Consider the following 16,717-nt stretch of genomic DNA (forward strand, 5'->3'; position numbering starts at 1 on the left):
AAAGGAGCTGATGCTGACAAATTTCCACTTGAAGAAAGCGGAAGAGAAAATTCCTAAGCGCACAGCCACGGGGCTAGACGAGGTTCCCGTTAGGCTGATTAAGGAACTAGGACCAAAAAGTAAGGAATCTCTGGTGAAAGCAGTGATAAAAACTTTAAAAGATATACGAATACCAGACAGTTGGCGACAAAGTAGAATGGGTTTAATTTATAAAGGTAAGGGGGAGAAAGATAGAATTCACTCGTATAGACCGTTGACCATTACATTGGTAATATACAGGGTAGTAATGCAGACAATCAAATTAAAGCTTCAAGCATGGAGAGAGAATAATGGCATTTTTGGAGAAGTTCAGAATGGCTTCAGAATAGGTAGGCGTTTAGATGATAACTTATTTGTTCTTACTTAGTGTATTGAAATATCAAAAGTAAAAAGCAGAACGTTATATGTGGCCTTTTTAGACATTACAGGAGCCTATGGCACCGTAGACCGCAACATCTTGTGGGATATTCCGGAAGGGGAAGGCTTAGCTGAAGATTACCTACAGCTTTTGAGAGAGATTTACCTAGGAAATACCGTTTGCGTTGAATGGGAAGGGATGAGGAGCGAGGAGAAAGTTCATACCAACAAGGGACTGAGGCAGGGGTGCCCTTTACCGCCACTGCTGTTTATGAAGTACATGGTGAGTATGTAGAGGGCGCTAGGAGGAAGTAATATCGTGTTTAATCTCTCATACAAACAGGTGGGTACAGTAATAGAGCAGCAGCTCCCAGGCTTATTCTATGCGGACGACATTGTGTTGCTAGCTAACAAGCAAAATGATTTGCAATGTCTGGGTAATATCTGTGGGAGGAAGGCAACAATTTAGGTTTGAAATTTAGCGTTAGAAAATCAGGTGTTATGATATTCAATGAAAACAGTGGACAGTGGAGGTACAGGGCCAGGAAATACCTCGGGTAACCAAATATAAATATCTTGGTATATGGATAAACGAAGGCAATAGATATATGGGAACACAGGAAAAAACAGTAATAGCGAAGGGGAAGTGAAACGTAGCCACAATGAAGCACGGAGCGCTATGGGGATACGATAGGTACGAGGTCCTCCGAGGTATGTGGAAGGGTGTAATGGTTCCAGGACTTACTTTTGGAAATGCGGTTGTTAGCTTTAAATCAGGGGTACAATCAGCATTCGACGGGAACCAGAGGTCAGTGGGTCGCCTCGTATTGGGCGCTCGCGCGAAGACTACGAATGAAGCTGTGCTGGGTGATATGGGCTGGACTAGTTTTGAAGTGAGGGAAGCTCGCAGTAAAATTGAGTATGAAGAACGGCTGAGGAACATGGAAGAAAGTAAATGGGCTGGGAGAGTGTTCAGGTATCTGTACAGGAAAAACATTGATTCACAGTGGAGGAAAAGAACTAGGAAGCTTACCAGCAAGTATGCAGCTTATAGGGTGGGCAACAAGCAACAAAGAAGGTCAAGCGGAAAGTCATAGAGGCTGAAATAATCTCATGGGTGGCGGCAATGGAAAAGAAACCTGCCATGAGTAACTACTTAAGAGGAAAAAACGAAATCAGGAAAGAAACGTACACTTTATGATAACTTAAAGGGAAGCTCATTACTTTTCGAAGTGAGATCTGGATGCCTTAGAATACGCACCTATAAAGCGAGATATAAGAAGGAAGAAGAAGCATGTGCTTGCTACGGTAAAGGTAGGGAGACCATGGAGCATGTTTTATTAAAATGTGAAGACGTCTACCCAGCGGTCGATTTACGCGCCACTGGCCTCCTTGAAGCACTTGGGTTCAGCGAGAGCAGTGGAAAAGTAAACACGTCCGCAACAGGCATTAGTTAGAGGCGATTAGAGGATTGGTGGAAGAATAGTAGGGAAACGACAAAAAAACGGAGACGTACAATAGCACAGTCCGAAATAGGGGATCAGAAAATTCGGATGGGGTAGTTCATAGTGTTTTTTTCCTTTTTTATTGTTTAATCTAGGTAGGACATTAGGCAGTATAATAGCAAGAGCTTGGGGGTGCAACCCCCGCTCCGTTCCAAAGGGGACGCTCATAACATACATACATACATACATACATACATACATACATACATACATACATACATACATACATACATACATCCATCCATCCATCCATCCATCCATCCATCCATCCATCCATCCATCCATCCATCCATCCATCCATCCATCCATCCATCCATCCATCCATCCATCCATCCATCCATCCATCCATCCATCGATCCATCCATCCATCCATCCACCCACCCACCCACCCATCCATCCATCCATCCATCCATCCATCCATCCATCCATCCATCCATCCATCCATCCATCCATACCTACATACATACATACTCACATACATACATACATACATTCATCCATCCATCCATCCACCCTCCCCCCCACACACACACACAAACATCCATCCATCACGTCCGCAATAGGCACGTCCGCAATATGCATTAGTAAGAGGCGATTAGGGGATTGGTGGAAGAATAGTAGGGAAACGACAAAAAACGGAGACGTACAAAAGCACAGTCCGAAATAGGGGATCAGAAAATTTGGATGGGGTAGTTCATAGTGTTTTTTTTCCTTTTTTATTGTTTAATCTAGGAAGGACATTAGGCAGTGTAATAGCAAGAGCTTGGTGGTGCAACCCCCGCTCCGTTCCAAAGGGGTCGCTCATAACATACATACATACATACATACATACATACATACATACATACATACATACATACATACATACATACATACATACATACATACATACATACATACATACATACATAATCCATCCATCCATCCATCCATCCATCCATCCATCCATCCATCCATCCATCCATCCATCCATCCATCCACACACACACACACACACACACACACACACGCACACACACCCATCCATCCATCCATCCATCCATGCATACATACATATACATACATACATACATACATACATACATACATACATACATACATACATACATACATACATACATACATACATACATACATACATACATACATCATCCATCCATCCATCCCCCCCCCCACACACACACACACATCCATCCATCCATCCATCCATCCATCCATCCATCCATCCATCCATCCATCCATCCATCCATCCATCCGTCCGTCCGTCCGTCCGTCCGTCCGTCCGTCCGTCCGTCCGTCCGTCCATCCATCCATCCATCCATCCATCCATCCATCCATCCATCCATCCATCCATCCACATAAGCGTTTGTATGTGTGTGCAATGGATTGATATATGGATATCCCTATGTTTACGTTAATTAAACGCCGCGATGTTTTAGCGATACCATTCTTTTTTGTGCTTCCACCGTGGTTAGAGCGACGTGCCCCCGCGTTTTTAACATGATGAGCTGGCCACCAACGATAGGTGATAAGCGTTGCAGTGGAACGGAAGGCATCGCTACAAAATCGTGTCGTACTTGCACTTGGTTCCTTGATGCACCGAAGAAAGCTTAGGGAAAGTGTTTTTTTTTATTTGCAAATATCAGCAACGTACAATATGCTTATGACGCGTACGCTGTTTTCCAGCTGCGAACTAGCACAGTTCGTAGGCCTAGTCGTATCCATCGCTTCGTTTGCCTGGAGACGGCCATGTTGGTTTTGGAGAGGAAGAAACAGTTGCTCCCATGGATGAGGGAGGAAATTTGCTCCATTGAAAGACGAAGACAGGGGACATCGCTGTTTCTCCCTTAAAGGGCAGTGCGACGTTGCTTGTGGTGACAGGGGAATTCGATAATTATTCAAGACAACATCTGTTATCTGTGCGGCCTGTTTCTTGAATTGACGAATTGAAGCTTAGGAAAATAATAAGTAACAAAACTGTATGTTCGCGTGTTTTTTGTTTTACTTCGCACCGAAGCAAGAGAGATGTATTTCCGCTTCGTCTGCTTGTTCCCACGGTCGTGCGGTCACGTGCGCAGGTACCGAAACTGCATCGCCACCACTGTCTCCTCGTCCTCTATGAATAGCGAAAACGTCGACACAGCATCGAGAAAAGGCGGCATCCAAATTCACTACCCAGTGCTGACGCCCTCTGGTAAACATGCAGTTCTTTAAGTCCTTGCTTGGACGGTCACATTAGTGCTTTATTTTATTTTTTTGAAAATGTTGACGGCTGTCATCGTTTTAATCTTAGTCGTTTAAAAAGCAACTGCGGCCGCTTTTCTAGGTCCACGGATGTCAATGAGATTCGTTTGGTACATGCACACTTCTGTCATTCTTGAAAACGGCAGGCTTGAGAGTTGCGCAGGTTGTTTACAAATAAATTTTGTTGATCGCTCGAGCCATATCCCTTGCCTCTTTCTCAGGTACTGGCCACATTGTCTTATGACGTAAACAATGGAATACGCAGAGCACGCTAGTACCTAATGGCAGACGACAGCGTCCAGGAGTAGACGACCATGAGCTATAATAATAATGTTTGACGCAAGAAGTTCCCTTTGGAGGGACAAGTGTTGAGTTACAAGTGGCGTTGCTTTGTTGGCTTCTCGAACTTCAGCTTTCGCCAGCCGCACACAAAGTTTGAGCTCATGTCCATCGCGTTCAGGCGAGCTTAGGCCTAGCCCAGTGACTGAACTTTGTCCGCTCCCGGCGGACCTTACTTGACCCTTCAGTTATTAGGACGAAGAAGACTTCTTTTATAGTTCGCTTCTTAAAATAGAAATTTGAAATTGACCATTCTTCTCTCGTACAGAGCTCGCACACATAAAAGCGGCGACACGATGCACTGTTAATATCGGTATACGTTACCGTTCTTTAAGGCTGCCACCCACCGTCACGGGCATTCTCGTATATTAAATGTGACAGTGCACATGGGTGTGTTCGTACGCATTGCTTTGCTGACTCATTGTTTGACTTCCGCGATGAACTCTTTGCCTCTTATCCCAAACGGGTAACGAAAATCCGAAGAAATCTAAGAACGTCTTGTGAGTTTTGACTGCGAAAGCATTAGTGTCCAATTGAACGCTGCTGAGCGCTCCTTCGAGTAATGAATTCATCGTGGGCAAGCGAGCGAGTTGAGAAGCTTGGCGCGTTTTGATTTGGTCTTACCGAATAGTAGTTAAGGGACCGTATAACGTAAAACTACTCCAATCTTTTTTTATTCCAATCTCCTGACGACAAACTTATGTAACTACCGACGCAGGCATCGGGCGGTAACCCGCATCGTTGTTTGGCGGCAGAGACAGCTTGCCAGCATTCCTATTAAGCGCCAATTTTGTTCTACAGCCCCCAAGACCGTCGAACGTACTGCGCGTGCGGACGGGGTGCATCAACACCAAACTGATGGTGAGAGGAGCGCAGCGCCGCCGTAAGAACCATTGGACGAGTGACGTCATCTTGGTGGAGCTGATATCAACAGAGGGGTAGAGCAGAGTCGACAACTTGGCAGCAGAGACAGTTGGCCAGCATTCCTATTCCCCATCAATATTGTTCTACAGGTTGGTTTAACATGCATTAGTTCTCAAACTCTCCTATAATTCCTACAGCTGTCACTGCTGCAACTTCTTCACAAGTGATTTGTTGTCTTATCGTCTCAAAGTGCCTGCCCGCGTCTATCTCGATATGGCCGCCGTCGCAGCCGCAGCCACAGCGCCGCTTACACTGCGATAGGGAGGAAAGCTGCCCATTGTTCCTGACGTCGACGGACCTGTTGGTCACGTGGGTCGCTAGAGCGTGACGAGGGACGAGGTAGCGTCGGTGAGTGAGGAAAGTGGTTTGGAAGATGGAGCGGCGTGGTCGTGCACCAAGATACAGCTGAAGATGAGGTCGGCCGGTTGAAACCCCAAGGCCGAAGTCTTCGCCGGTAGATCGACAGACGGCGCAAATCAGTCGAGATCAATGGCAGCGAGGTACCAGCTGCCCGACGCTTCTTCAGATCGGGATCTCGGTGAGCAGGCCACAGATAAGACTCGTGTTGCAACCTGCTCTCAGAACTTTACGCCGGACTCTTTTTCTAATCGCGTTTCATCTTTCATTTAATTATTCGTCGTGTATTGATTTTTGTATATTCTGTTAGTGTAGTGTTCGCGGCATTTATTGTCACGTGTATTTTTCATTTGTGTCGCTTCATTGTTTCTTATTTCGCGTGTGTTAAAATATTCCCACGTAGCAGGCTTTGTGTCGCGCGTCGCGTCAGAGTTGGTGTTGTGTGTGACTTGAAGCTAAACATTTCGACAGAATTGCCTGTCTGGTTGGGAAATTGATTAGAACTTGAGACTGACTCCAACCAAATAACTGAATTTTATTAGCCCGACGTTTCGGAGCCCATTCGGCTCCTTCTTCAGGGGGTTGTTCTTCGGGGGGTGGCGGTGTGCCGCTTTTAAAGCGTCTTTTTTGAAGAAAGGAGGGGGGGGGGACACGGGAGGTGGGGAGACACTCCACAGACGGAAAGGTGGGGGGGAACAAAAGGAAAGGGGGGTTTGTGTTGTTGACCGCTTCCAAGGAGCTGCGATGACCGGTGCTGGGTGGAGTGCTCACGAGGGTGCCCTTGATGGGCCGCGGGGGGGGGGGGGGGTGTTACAGGGTCGCGCCGACGTTCTGTGTTGGTGAAACGAGCGGGAGTCTATCTGGCTGTGCGTCCTTTTCTTCTTTTCGTCATGTCGCCAAGGCCATGGACATAGACCGAGGGTAGGTTGCCCTTCACACGGTTTATGTTATTCTCCGTATCCCACCTTTCCGTCTGTGGAGTGTCTCCCCACCTCCCGTGTTCCCCCCCCCCCCCCTCCTTTCTTCAAAAAAGACGCTTTAAAAGCGGCACACCGCCACCCCCCGAAGAACAACCCCCTGAAGAAGGAGCCGAATGGGCTCCGAAACGTCGGGCTAATAAAATTCAGTTATTTCGTTGGAGTCAGTCTCAAGTTCTAATTCTGTGTGTGACTTGCACGCCTTCCGCGAAGCTTGGCACCATCTGCTTGCAGTTTCCTTATTCTTTTTTTGATCATGTCGCTGGAATGATTTTATTTTTAATAAATTGAGTGTTTGTTTGTACGTCGCCTCCCGTCTCATGCCTCTGGTCCACGGTCGATCAGGCGTGGACCTTATCGCCGGTCAGCAGTAGAACCATCCGTAAATGCATGCAGGGGTGGGTTTGTTGTCGCCTCATCCCCTCCCGTTCGGAGAGTACGAATATTTAACCACCAATATTTGATGGTTATCCATTGCTTTGCCACCTGTTGTGGGAATACCAATGGCAACTCCACAGACAGAGATTGCCGCTCTAAAATTCGTGAGCTTCGCGTAGGAATTGCGAGAAATTAAGGAAAGCGTGAAGTTCATGAACTCGGAATTTGAAGAAATAAAGAAGAAACTTGGTGTCTCATCTGTGGTTAGAGAGACCTTAATGAAAGAAAATGCATGAATTCGCGAAACATGCAAAAGAAACGATATTGCTATCGAGCAGCTTCAAAAGAGGGCTACTCAGAACGAACAGTATTCGCGGCGGTATAATTTAGAAGTGAAGGGTGTGGTCGGAAGATAAACTAAAGATGTGACCAGTCTTGTCATCAAAATAGGTGACGCTGTGGGCGTGTCATAGTGCCAGAAGAAATAGATATGTGCCACCGTGTTCCAACAGGAGATTCAGGCAAGAGCTATGTTGTCGTGCAGTTCAATAACAAGCAAAAAAGGGACAACGATCTCGAAAAGGCTCGCAAGAATTACAAACCGGGAAGTCGGTGTCACTGATGAATCGTCAGTCTTTGTGAATGAACATTTGTGTCCTGCTCTGAAAAGGCTTCTCTCCCTGGCAATAAGCAAAAAACCGTAAGCATCATTTTTGTTTCGTGTGGACACGCAATGGCCAAATCTTTGCACGGAAAACAGAAAGCAGCGACGATACGCATTGACTGTGACAGGGATCTAAGCAAAATTGACAAAGCTGTTAACAACACGTAAGGCTTTCGACAGCTCGCACCATGGCGTACTACGAATTTTGTCGACCTCCAGAATTTGCACAGCCACCTCGAGTGACTAACACCATTTACGCCATTCATGTTAATGCTCGCTCGCAAAGTTCGAAACAGGATCAAATTATTATACTATTAGGTCAATTTTGCTTTCAGTTTTACGCGATCATGTTCTCCGAAACGTGGTACGCTACTGACAGGGATACGTTGTTGCTTCATGGCTACAATTACTATCATAAAAACCGTAGAGGTATGCGCGGTGGAGGAGTGGCTATGCATATCGCACGACATAGGTCATGTGAACTGGTAAGAGAGTTTGCACGTCTCACAGGCGACTTTGTAGTGCCCTGCATAAAAAAATCGAGCTGAAATATTTACTGTGGTATACCATCCCCTCACAGGAATGATCGGTGCTTTCTTAATTTTTTGAGACGAGTATTAGAATACGGGGCACGCTGAGCCATGCTACTTGAAGGTGATTTAAACATGAACTTCCTTCGCGCGAATTTACACTCTTGCGAACTGATTAGTAGAAACCAAGCATGCCATTTTCAGAGCGTCGTTACCGCACCTACATGCACAACAGAACATAGCCAATCTGGACTTGATAACTTCATTTTAAATTCATGTTTGTGTCCACATTGTTAGTACGATAGGCTCAGATATAAGTGACCATTGCCCTATTCTAATCACGTATTCAGATCATACATCGGTGAGAATGAGTCAGGAACACGCAACCAGTCTTTAAAATTCATATTAAAATATACTGAGTGAATTGCAGTGATATAAATTGGCACCGATAATGAGAATGCAAAAAAAAGTGTATTCATAATTTTGTTAAGGTGAGTGGATGGCGCTAAAGCGCCGGAATTTACTTTTAAGTCCTGCGTACTCTATGTTCACAATAGAGCTGAAGTATGCGTCCTCAGAACAACATTAATTATAAATGTTAATTTTACTACAATGGAACAATGGAGTTATCTGTTCCCGCTACTGTGGTACGTCTTTCATCCCATGACCTACGAGATTAGGAGGCCATGTACACTGCAACGTTACTAAGAGCGTTTAGGAGCGCTGGTTCGCTGTAGCAGTGGCTTATAATCACATGACATATGGCGTGACATATGACATATGCCGAAGTCGTTCCGTTGCAATAAATGTACATTCTTTTTCTTAGTGGCATTGCGGCATATACACTACAATTGTGCTTTGTTGTAAATGATCCAGGAAAGCAATGTTTGCAGACGTCGTATAAAACTCAACTCACTACGAAGTGCTACTACCGCGCAAAAACTTGAGGGGCATTGGCAGTTTAACAGAAAGAGTCACGTATATCTGGCGCTACTAGTTATGCAACATTCAATGTGTGGGCAAACAAAGTTGCACGATGTATTTCGGTGACCCGAGAAAATTTTACCGAAGCTCTGCATATTCGTAGTGCCCATAATGCTCTAAGGAGCCGCCATCGAAGGCCGAAACCTGGGAATTCCCACGGCGTCAAAGTGTCCTTCGAGAGATTCGCATAGGCGGTGAAACCAGATCTCACAGTACTGTGCGTGTGTGTGAGCGTGTGCGTGTCAAAGATGATGATCGGCACTCACGGTCCTCTGAAAGCATCCAGAAGAGCATGCCGAACAGCGCGCAGCCGATGATCAAGAGCAGCAGCATCATCGCCATCACCACATACCGCTCCCGGCTTTGCACCGATCTGCAAACGACATTAATAATATCCTTGACTTTCCCCGATAAATGTGGGGAAAACGCGACAGCCTATCTTTACAATATATACCCACTTCTAAGTCGCCATTTTCTCGGCGCCGTGTTTGCGGCGTCAGGTGTTGCTTAGCCTGTGACGTTTCAGCAAGTCATATTTTGATTTTACTTTTCATTTCTGATATTTTACAGGCCCCCAGAAGAGTCGGTAAGGGGGGAGGGGATATGCAGCAAATGCCATGTCGTGGCACTAAATGCAAGAAATGAAATACGGGTTTGACTTTCTTCATTTACAAGAAAGCGCACTTAAAGTAAAAGAACCAAAGTTCTAAAAATGGTTACCTAGAGCTTTCACAGCGTGTTCGTAGCTGAAAGTACAAATGTACGTACTAAGGCAAGTCATCAGCAGGGCGGTGCGAATGGGACATTTCCACGTCAATATTGATGGTTCTGCATTTGCCAGGATTTCATACCTCAAAATAATGTGTCACAACCAAAGAACTAGACAGCCGATAGGAGTAATTAACTTCTAAATTTACAGTTGCCTCCGGAAACACTGTGAAACGACGCGTCTCCAGGAGGGTGCTCCTCTCGAATTACGATGAGCCTAAAATGGATATCAGGTTTATGCGTCTTGAAGCCAAAAAAGACGCCCTAAAAATTATTCCCCGCCTTCCTAACCACTGCAGCAACTCGTTCTAGTTTCATATAGTTCAGCAGCTTAAAGGCATTCCTTTTTAAATTTTAGACCCTATTTAAGGAACCCGTTCAAAGTTCTCTTGTAAGGCTGCGCAAGCCTCTGCCTTGTACATCACATCGAGAAATACCACAAAAGCAACCTTCCTTGTCTGTTATAACAAGTTCGAGGCGCTTCTCTACGAGGAAATTGACGACCAAAGGCATGCATTCTCCAACTTAGGCTTCGAACCAGAAGTACCTGCGACAGGGTTAGCACATTCCACTACGAATCTTCGGCGCATCTTTTTTGTCGCTTTTACGGAAACTTGCCTTGAGTACACGGCATTATCCACTGGCGAAACCGGAGGGTCAGCTGCGAACTTCGGTCTTTTCTGTGGAAAATTCTTGCAGTTCTCTAAAATGGGCCCGTCACTGAGGACGAGCACTTCTTTGTACTGTGGCACAAATACTCTTTTATGTAATTGTACTCTCGGTCATAACATGGGCCACGGAAATTCCGTTCAGCCAGCGACGCGACAACATTCGTGGCATCCCTCGCGCCGTTTGTTCCTTGTATCTTCTTTTCCCAGACAACTCGGATACTGTCGGGGTACAACCTCGCATTTACGCACCATTTCGAGCATAAAATTTTGCACACCAGCCTGGCATGGTCAGGTGTCATCATCATCATCATCATCATCATCATCATCATGCTTACCGCCACGGCAGGGCAAAGGCCCCTCCCATACTTCTCCAACTACCCCGGTCATGTACTAATTGTGGCCATGTTGTCCCAGCAAACTTCCTAATCTCATCCGCCCACCTAACCTCCTGCCGCCTCCTGCTACCCTTCCCGTCCCTTGGAATCCAGTCCGTAACGCTTAATGACCATCGGTTATCTTCCCTCCTCATTACATGTCCTGCCCACGCCCATTTTTTTCCTTGATTTCAACTAAGATGTCATTACCTCGCGCTTGTTCCCTCACCCAATCTGCTCTTTTCTTATCCCTTAACGTTACGCCTATCATTCTTCTTTCCATAGCTCGTTGCGTCGTCCTCAATTTGAGTAGAACCCTTTTCGTAAGCCTCCAGGTTTCTGCCCCGTAGGTGAGTACTGGTAAGACACAGCTGTTATACACTTTTCTCTTGAGGGATAACGGAAACCTGCTGTTCATGATCTGAGAATGCCTGCCAAACGCACCCCAGCCCATTCCTATTTTGATTATTTCAGTCTCATGATCCGGATCCGCGGTCACTACCTGTCCTAAGTAGATGTATTCCCTTACTACTTCCACTGCCTCGCTACCTATCGTAAATTGCTGTTCTCTTCCGAGACTTAAACATTAGTTTTCTGCAGATTAATTTTCAGACCCACCCTTCTGCTTTGCCTCTCCAGGTCAGTGAGCATGCATTGCAATTGGTCCCCTGAGTTACTAAGCAAGTCAATATCATCAGCGAATTGCAAGTTACTAATGTATTCTACATTAACTCTTATCCCCAATTCTTCCCAATCCAGGTCTCTGAATACCCCCTGTAAACATGCTGTGAATAGCATTGGAGAGATCGTATCTTCCTGTCTGACGCCTTTCTTTATGGGGATTCTGTTGCTTTTTTATGGAGGACTACGGTTGCTGTGGAGCTGCTATAGATATCTTTCGGTATTTTTACATACGGCTTGTCTACATACCGATTCTGTAATGTCTCCATGACTGCTGAGGTATCCACTGAATCAAACGGTTTCTCGTAATCAATGAAAGCTTTATATAAGGGTTGGTAACATTCCGCACATTTCTCGATCACCTGATTGATAGTGTGAATATGGTCTATTATTGAGTAGCCTTTACGGAATCCTGCCTGGTCCTTTGGTTAACAGAAGTCTAAGGTGTTCCTGATTCTATTTGCGATTACCTTAGTGAATACTTTGTAGGCAATGAACAGTAAGCTAATTGATTTATAATTTTTCAAGTGTTTGGCGTCCCCTTTCTTATGGATTGGGATTATGTTAGCGTTCTTCCATGATCGCGGTACGCTCGAAGTCTTGAGGCATTGCGTGTATACAGGGTGGCCAGTTTTTCTAGAACAATCTGCCCGCCATCCTTCAGAAAATCTGCTGTTACCTGATCCTCCCCAGCTGCCTTCCCCCTTTGCATAGCTCCCAAGGCTTTCTTTACTTGTTCCGGCGTTATTTGTGGGATTTCAAATTCCTATAGAGTATTCTCTCTTGGATTATCGTCGTGGGTGCCACTGGTACTGTATATATCCCTATAGGACTCCTCAGCCACTTGAACTATATCATCCATAGTAGTAATGATGTTGCCGGTTTTGTCTCTTAACGCATACATGTGATCCTTGCCTATTCCTAGTTTCTTCTTCACTGCTTTTAGGCTTCCTCCATTCCAGAGAGAATGTTCAATTATATCCATGTTATACTTCCTTATGCCAGCTTTCTTACGCTTTTGATTAACTTGGAATGTTGCGCCAGTTATATTCTAGCTGTAAGGTTAGAGACTTTCATACATTGGCGTTTCTTGATCAGATCTTTCATCTCCTGCGATAGCTTACTGGCATCCTGTCTAACGGAGTTACCCCCGACTTGTATTGCATACTCCTTAATTATGCCCATATGACTGTCGTCCATATCTTCAACACTAAGCTCCTCTTCCTGAGTTAAGGCCGAATACCTGTTCTGTAGCTTGATCTGGAATTCCTCTATTTTTTCTCTTACCGCTAACTCATTGATCGGCTTCTTATGTACCAGATTCTTCCGTTCCCTCCTTAAGTCTAAGCTGATTCGAGCTCTTACCATCCTATGGTCACTGCAGCGCACCTTGCCGAGCACGTCCACATCTTCTATGATGCCAGGGTTAGTGCAGAGTATGAAGTCTATTTCATTTCTTGTCTCGCCATTTCCGCTCCTCCGCGTCCACTTTCGCCTATCCCGCTTGCGGAAGAAAGTATTCATTATCCGCATGTTATTGTGTTCTGGAAACTTTACTAATAAGTCTCCCCTGCTATTCCTAGAGCGTATGCCATATTACCCCCCTGACTTGTCTCCAGCCTGCTTCTTGCCTACCGTGGCATTGATGTCGCCCGTCTGTATAGTGTATTTTGTTTTGACTTTACCCATCGCCGATTCCACGTCTTCATAGAAGCTTTCGACTTCCTGGTCATCATGACTGGATGCAGGGGCGTAGATCTGTACGACCTTCAATTTGTACCTCGTATTAAGTTTCACAACAAGATCTGCCACCCTCTCGTTAATGCTATAGAATTCCTGTATGTTACCAGCTATGTCCTTATTATTCAGGAATCCGACTCCTAGTTCTCGTCTCTCCACTAAGCCCCGGTAGCACAGGACGTGCCCGCTTTTTAGCACTGTATATGCTTCTTTTGTCCTCCTAACTTCAATGAGCCCTATTATATCTCATTCACTGCCTTCTAATTCCTCCAATAGCACTGCTAGACTCGCCTTACTAGATAACATGCTAGCGTTAAACGTAGCCAGCTTCAGATATCAATGGCGGCCTGTCCGGGTGTCAGTGTGACACACCGCCGGCCTGTCCGCTGTGTTAGGTAAGTGTTGCAGGTGAGCAAATCTAGTTCGAGCATCGGGTGGACAGGCTCCTTGTGTGTTGCAAGTAGCCGTTCGGACGTTGTATACTGTAACGGAGACGCCATGCTGACTTAAACACGCTACTTTATATAGCACATTCTTCGCCATCTCACGGTTTTTGTCACTTCGTCTTCCTCATCCTGTCCTTGCATCCACATGTCTTCACTGGCGTACCGATCATGAAGATGATGGACGTGGTTTGGCACTTTGAATATTGTCATCGTCTTTCGCCTGAGCAGAGAAGTTTAAAGGCACAATAAGCCCTCCCCCCTCCCCCATTTTCTCTGCTTTGACAAGGACGCAATGTGGAAAGGTGCTGTCATCCATGCGTTAATTAGACGTACTTGTCTGTACTCAGACAGAATGATTCATTCGAGGTTCACACATACGTACCCACACGTCCATTGTTTTTATCTGATTACTCACGTTTTTAAGTTTCAGAGATGCAATCACCTGCTAAAAAACTTACGTGTTAGAATTGAGCTCATTGCTCGAACGACTAAGCTCTCCCTGATGAATGACAAAAAAAAAATACTATGCGCAAAACACGCAACCGAGCCACTTTTCTGTGTCTGTGGGGTGATAAATTGTGCCCGCTCCACTGTCAGCGAGAAAGATAAGTATAGGCGCGTCTACGACCATCGATATTTACCTCGATAATGTTATCTAAGTCATTTTATCTCAGCCATTTATGTGTATGGCCGTCGCCTGGAATTTGTAGCATTGTAGAGCGCTTAGCGTTCGCGACGCGGCTGTCTTAGGCCGCTATTTGAGCACAGCTTTATGTGAGTTCACTGAGTGAAACCGCGACAAGACACAGAGGTTCAGACAGTCACTGCACTGTTGCACTTACTCGTGTTCTGCATCGGCGTTACCGGCATTCCCCCTGGAACAAGAAGAGAAAATATGACGCTTAGTGTTTGTAGGTGAAGTATTGACGCTCCGCTGTTGTGCCAAATTGTCCATCGGCAGAAAATCCAAGTCGCTACCAACGGCTTCCAATTATTGTTAGAAATAGATATCTCAAATTGCCCCTTGCACCAAAATAGCGGTTTTAATCAGAGGTCTGTAAATCATATGGGCTGTATCGTTTTACACTAAACACAATTTTATAACATCGCCTGTGGCAGATATCATAATGCTATTCCCTGGACTACACAACTCAGAGGCGGGCATTACATACACGAAAAATCCAGATGCATATTCGAGTACTTAAAAAAATTTACCAAATAAGCTTTTTAGCTTGCCAGTTTACGGCACATGTTGCCATTTGCAAATGGGAGTCGTTGAGTACGCGGAGCGCATAGACGTGGAACAAATTTTCCGGATGACACCAGACAGTTTCGAGATATTGATTCTCAAGGTGTATGGCGAATCGAAGAATTTTGGCCTCACTGTGTAAAAGTGATGTCAACAAGTTGCACCAAAGTGCATTTTTACCCGACGTTTGATGGCGCTTATATCGAAACTGGCGGCATCCTCAGAATTGTTCCAAGTGGATGCGCCTTGAATACTCTTTGGCTACAATTCGTAAATTCCAATACATGCGGTAGAGTATTTAGTTAAAAATCTAATTATAATTATGTTAAGTCGATAATGCATCTGAATTTCTCTTGTAAATCAAGTCTGACTCTTCCAGTAATCAGGCTCCAGCACAAGAATTATGCTAGCTGTCACAGCCAATTTTCTGAAATATGTATGACGTTAAAAAAAGAACTCGCTTTGAAAATAAGCCTATACTCAGAAGCAAGTTACCGCTTCTTCTCTCTTAAATACACAACCCCAAAAAAGAATGTCAGTTCACTTCCACTCTGTGAAGAAGGAAGAACGGCGGAGCTTGTATGTGGCTGTCCCTTAATGGCAACCTGCACCGCCGCCGCGGCTCGGCCCGGCATTGCACTGTCTTCGGGATCGGCCCACGTATGGGGAGTGCTTACCGCTTGCTTCTCCGCCCCGGATCGGCCCGGCAGTGCACTGTCTTCGGAATCGGCCCACGTATGGGGAGTGCTTACCGCTTGCTTCTCCGCCTTGGCTCGGCCCGGCATCGCACTGTCTTCGGGATCGGCCCACGAATGGGGAGTGCTTAACGCTTGCTTCTCCGCCGCGGATGGGCCCGGCATTGCACTGTCTTCGGAATCGGCCCACGTATGGGGAGTGCTTAACGCCTGCTTCTCCTCCGCCGCGGTTCGGCCCGGCATCGCACTGTCTTCGGGATCGGCCCACGTATGGGGAGTGCCTAACGCTTGCTTCTCCGCCGCGGATCGGCTCGCAGTGCACTGTCTTCGGGATCGGCCCACGTATGGGGAGTGCTTAACGCTTGCTTCTCCGCCGCGGCTCGGCCCGGCATTGGACTGTCTTCGGAATCGGCCCACGTATGCGGAGTGAGTGAGTGTCAACTTTCTTAACGCCTGCTTCACCTCCGCCGCGGATCGGCCCGGCGTTGCACTGTCTTCGCAATCGGCCCACGTATGCGGAGTGCCTAACGCCTGCTTCTCCTCCGCCGCGGCTCAGCATGGCATTGCACTACCTTTGGGATCGGCCCACGCATGGGGAGTGCTTAACGCCTGCTTCACCTCCGCCGCGGGACGGGCCGGTATTGCACTATCTTCGGGATTGGCCCATGTGTGGGGAATGTTTTTTTGCTTACCACAATGACACAAAACTTCCTTGGATGGTAGGGGTATAGAGCTTCTCTATAAAAAGATACTTAACACGAGAATCTATGCATATGTCACGTTTGCTCGGAAAGG

At 46.0% G+C, this 16,717-nt stretch overlaps 1 protein-coding gene across 4 annotated transcripts in view; it reads right to left on the bottom strand.

Annotated features, from left to right (window-relative positions):
* LOC135900676 (uncharacterized) overlaps positions 1 to 16,717 on the bottom strand; it is a 75,345-nt gene that overhangs the window by 33,579 nt on the left and 25,049 nt on the right. For all 4 annotated transcript variants that reach the window (XM_070533574.1, XM_065430209.2, XM_065430207.2 and 1 more), the window contains exons 3-4: positions 14,821 to 14,853; positions 9,565 to 9,671 (exon numbers count right to left, since the gene is read on the bottom strand). In XM_070533574.1, coding sequence (XP_070389675.1) covers positions 9,565 to 9,671; positions 14,821 to 14,853 — 140 coding nt within the window. The remainder of the gene's footprint in view (positions 1 to 9,564; positions 9,672 to 14,820; positions 14,854 to 16,717) is intronic.

The sequence above is a fragment of the Dermacentor albipictus genome, chromosome 2 (genome assembly GCF_038994185.2).
Source record: "Dermacentor albipictus isolate Rhodes 1998 colony chromosome 2, USDA_Dalb.pri_finalv2, whole genome shotgun sequence".
Taxonomy (NCBI): Eukaryota; Metazoa; Arthropoda; class Arachnida; order Ixodida; family Ixodidae; genus Dermacentor; species Dermacentor albipictus.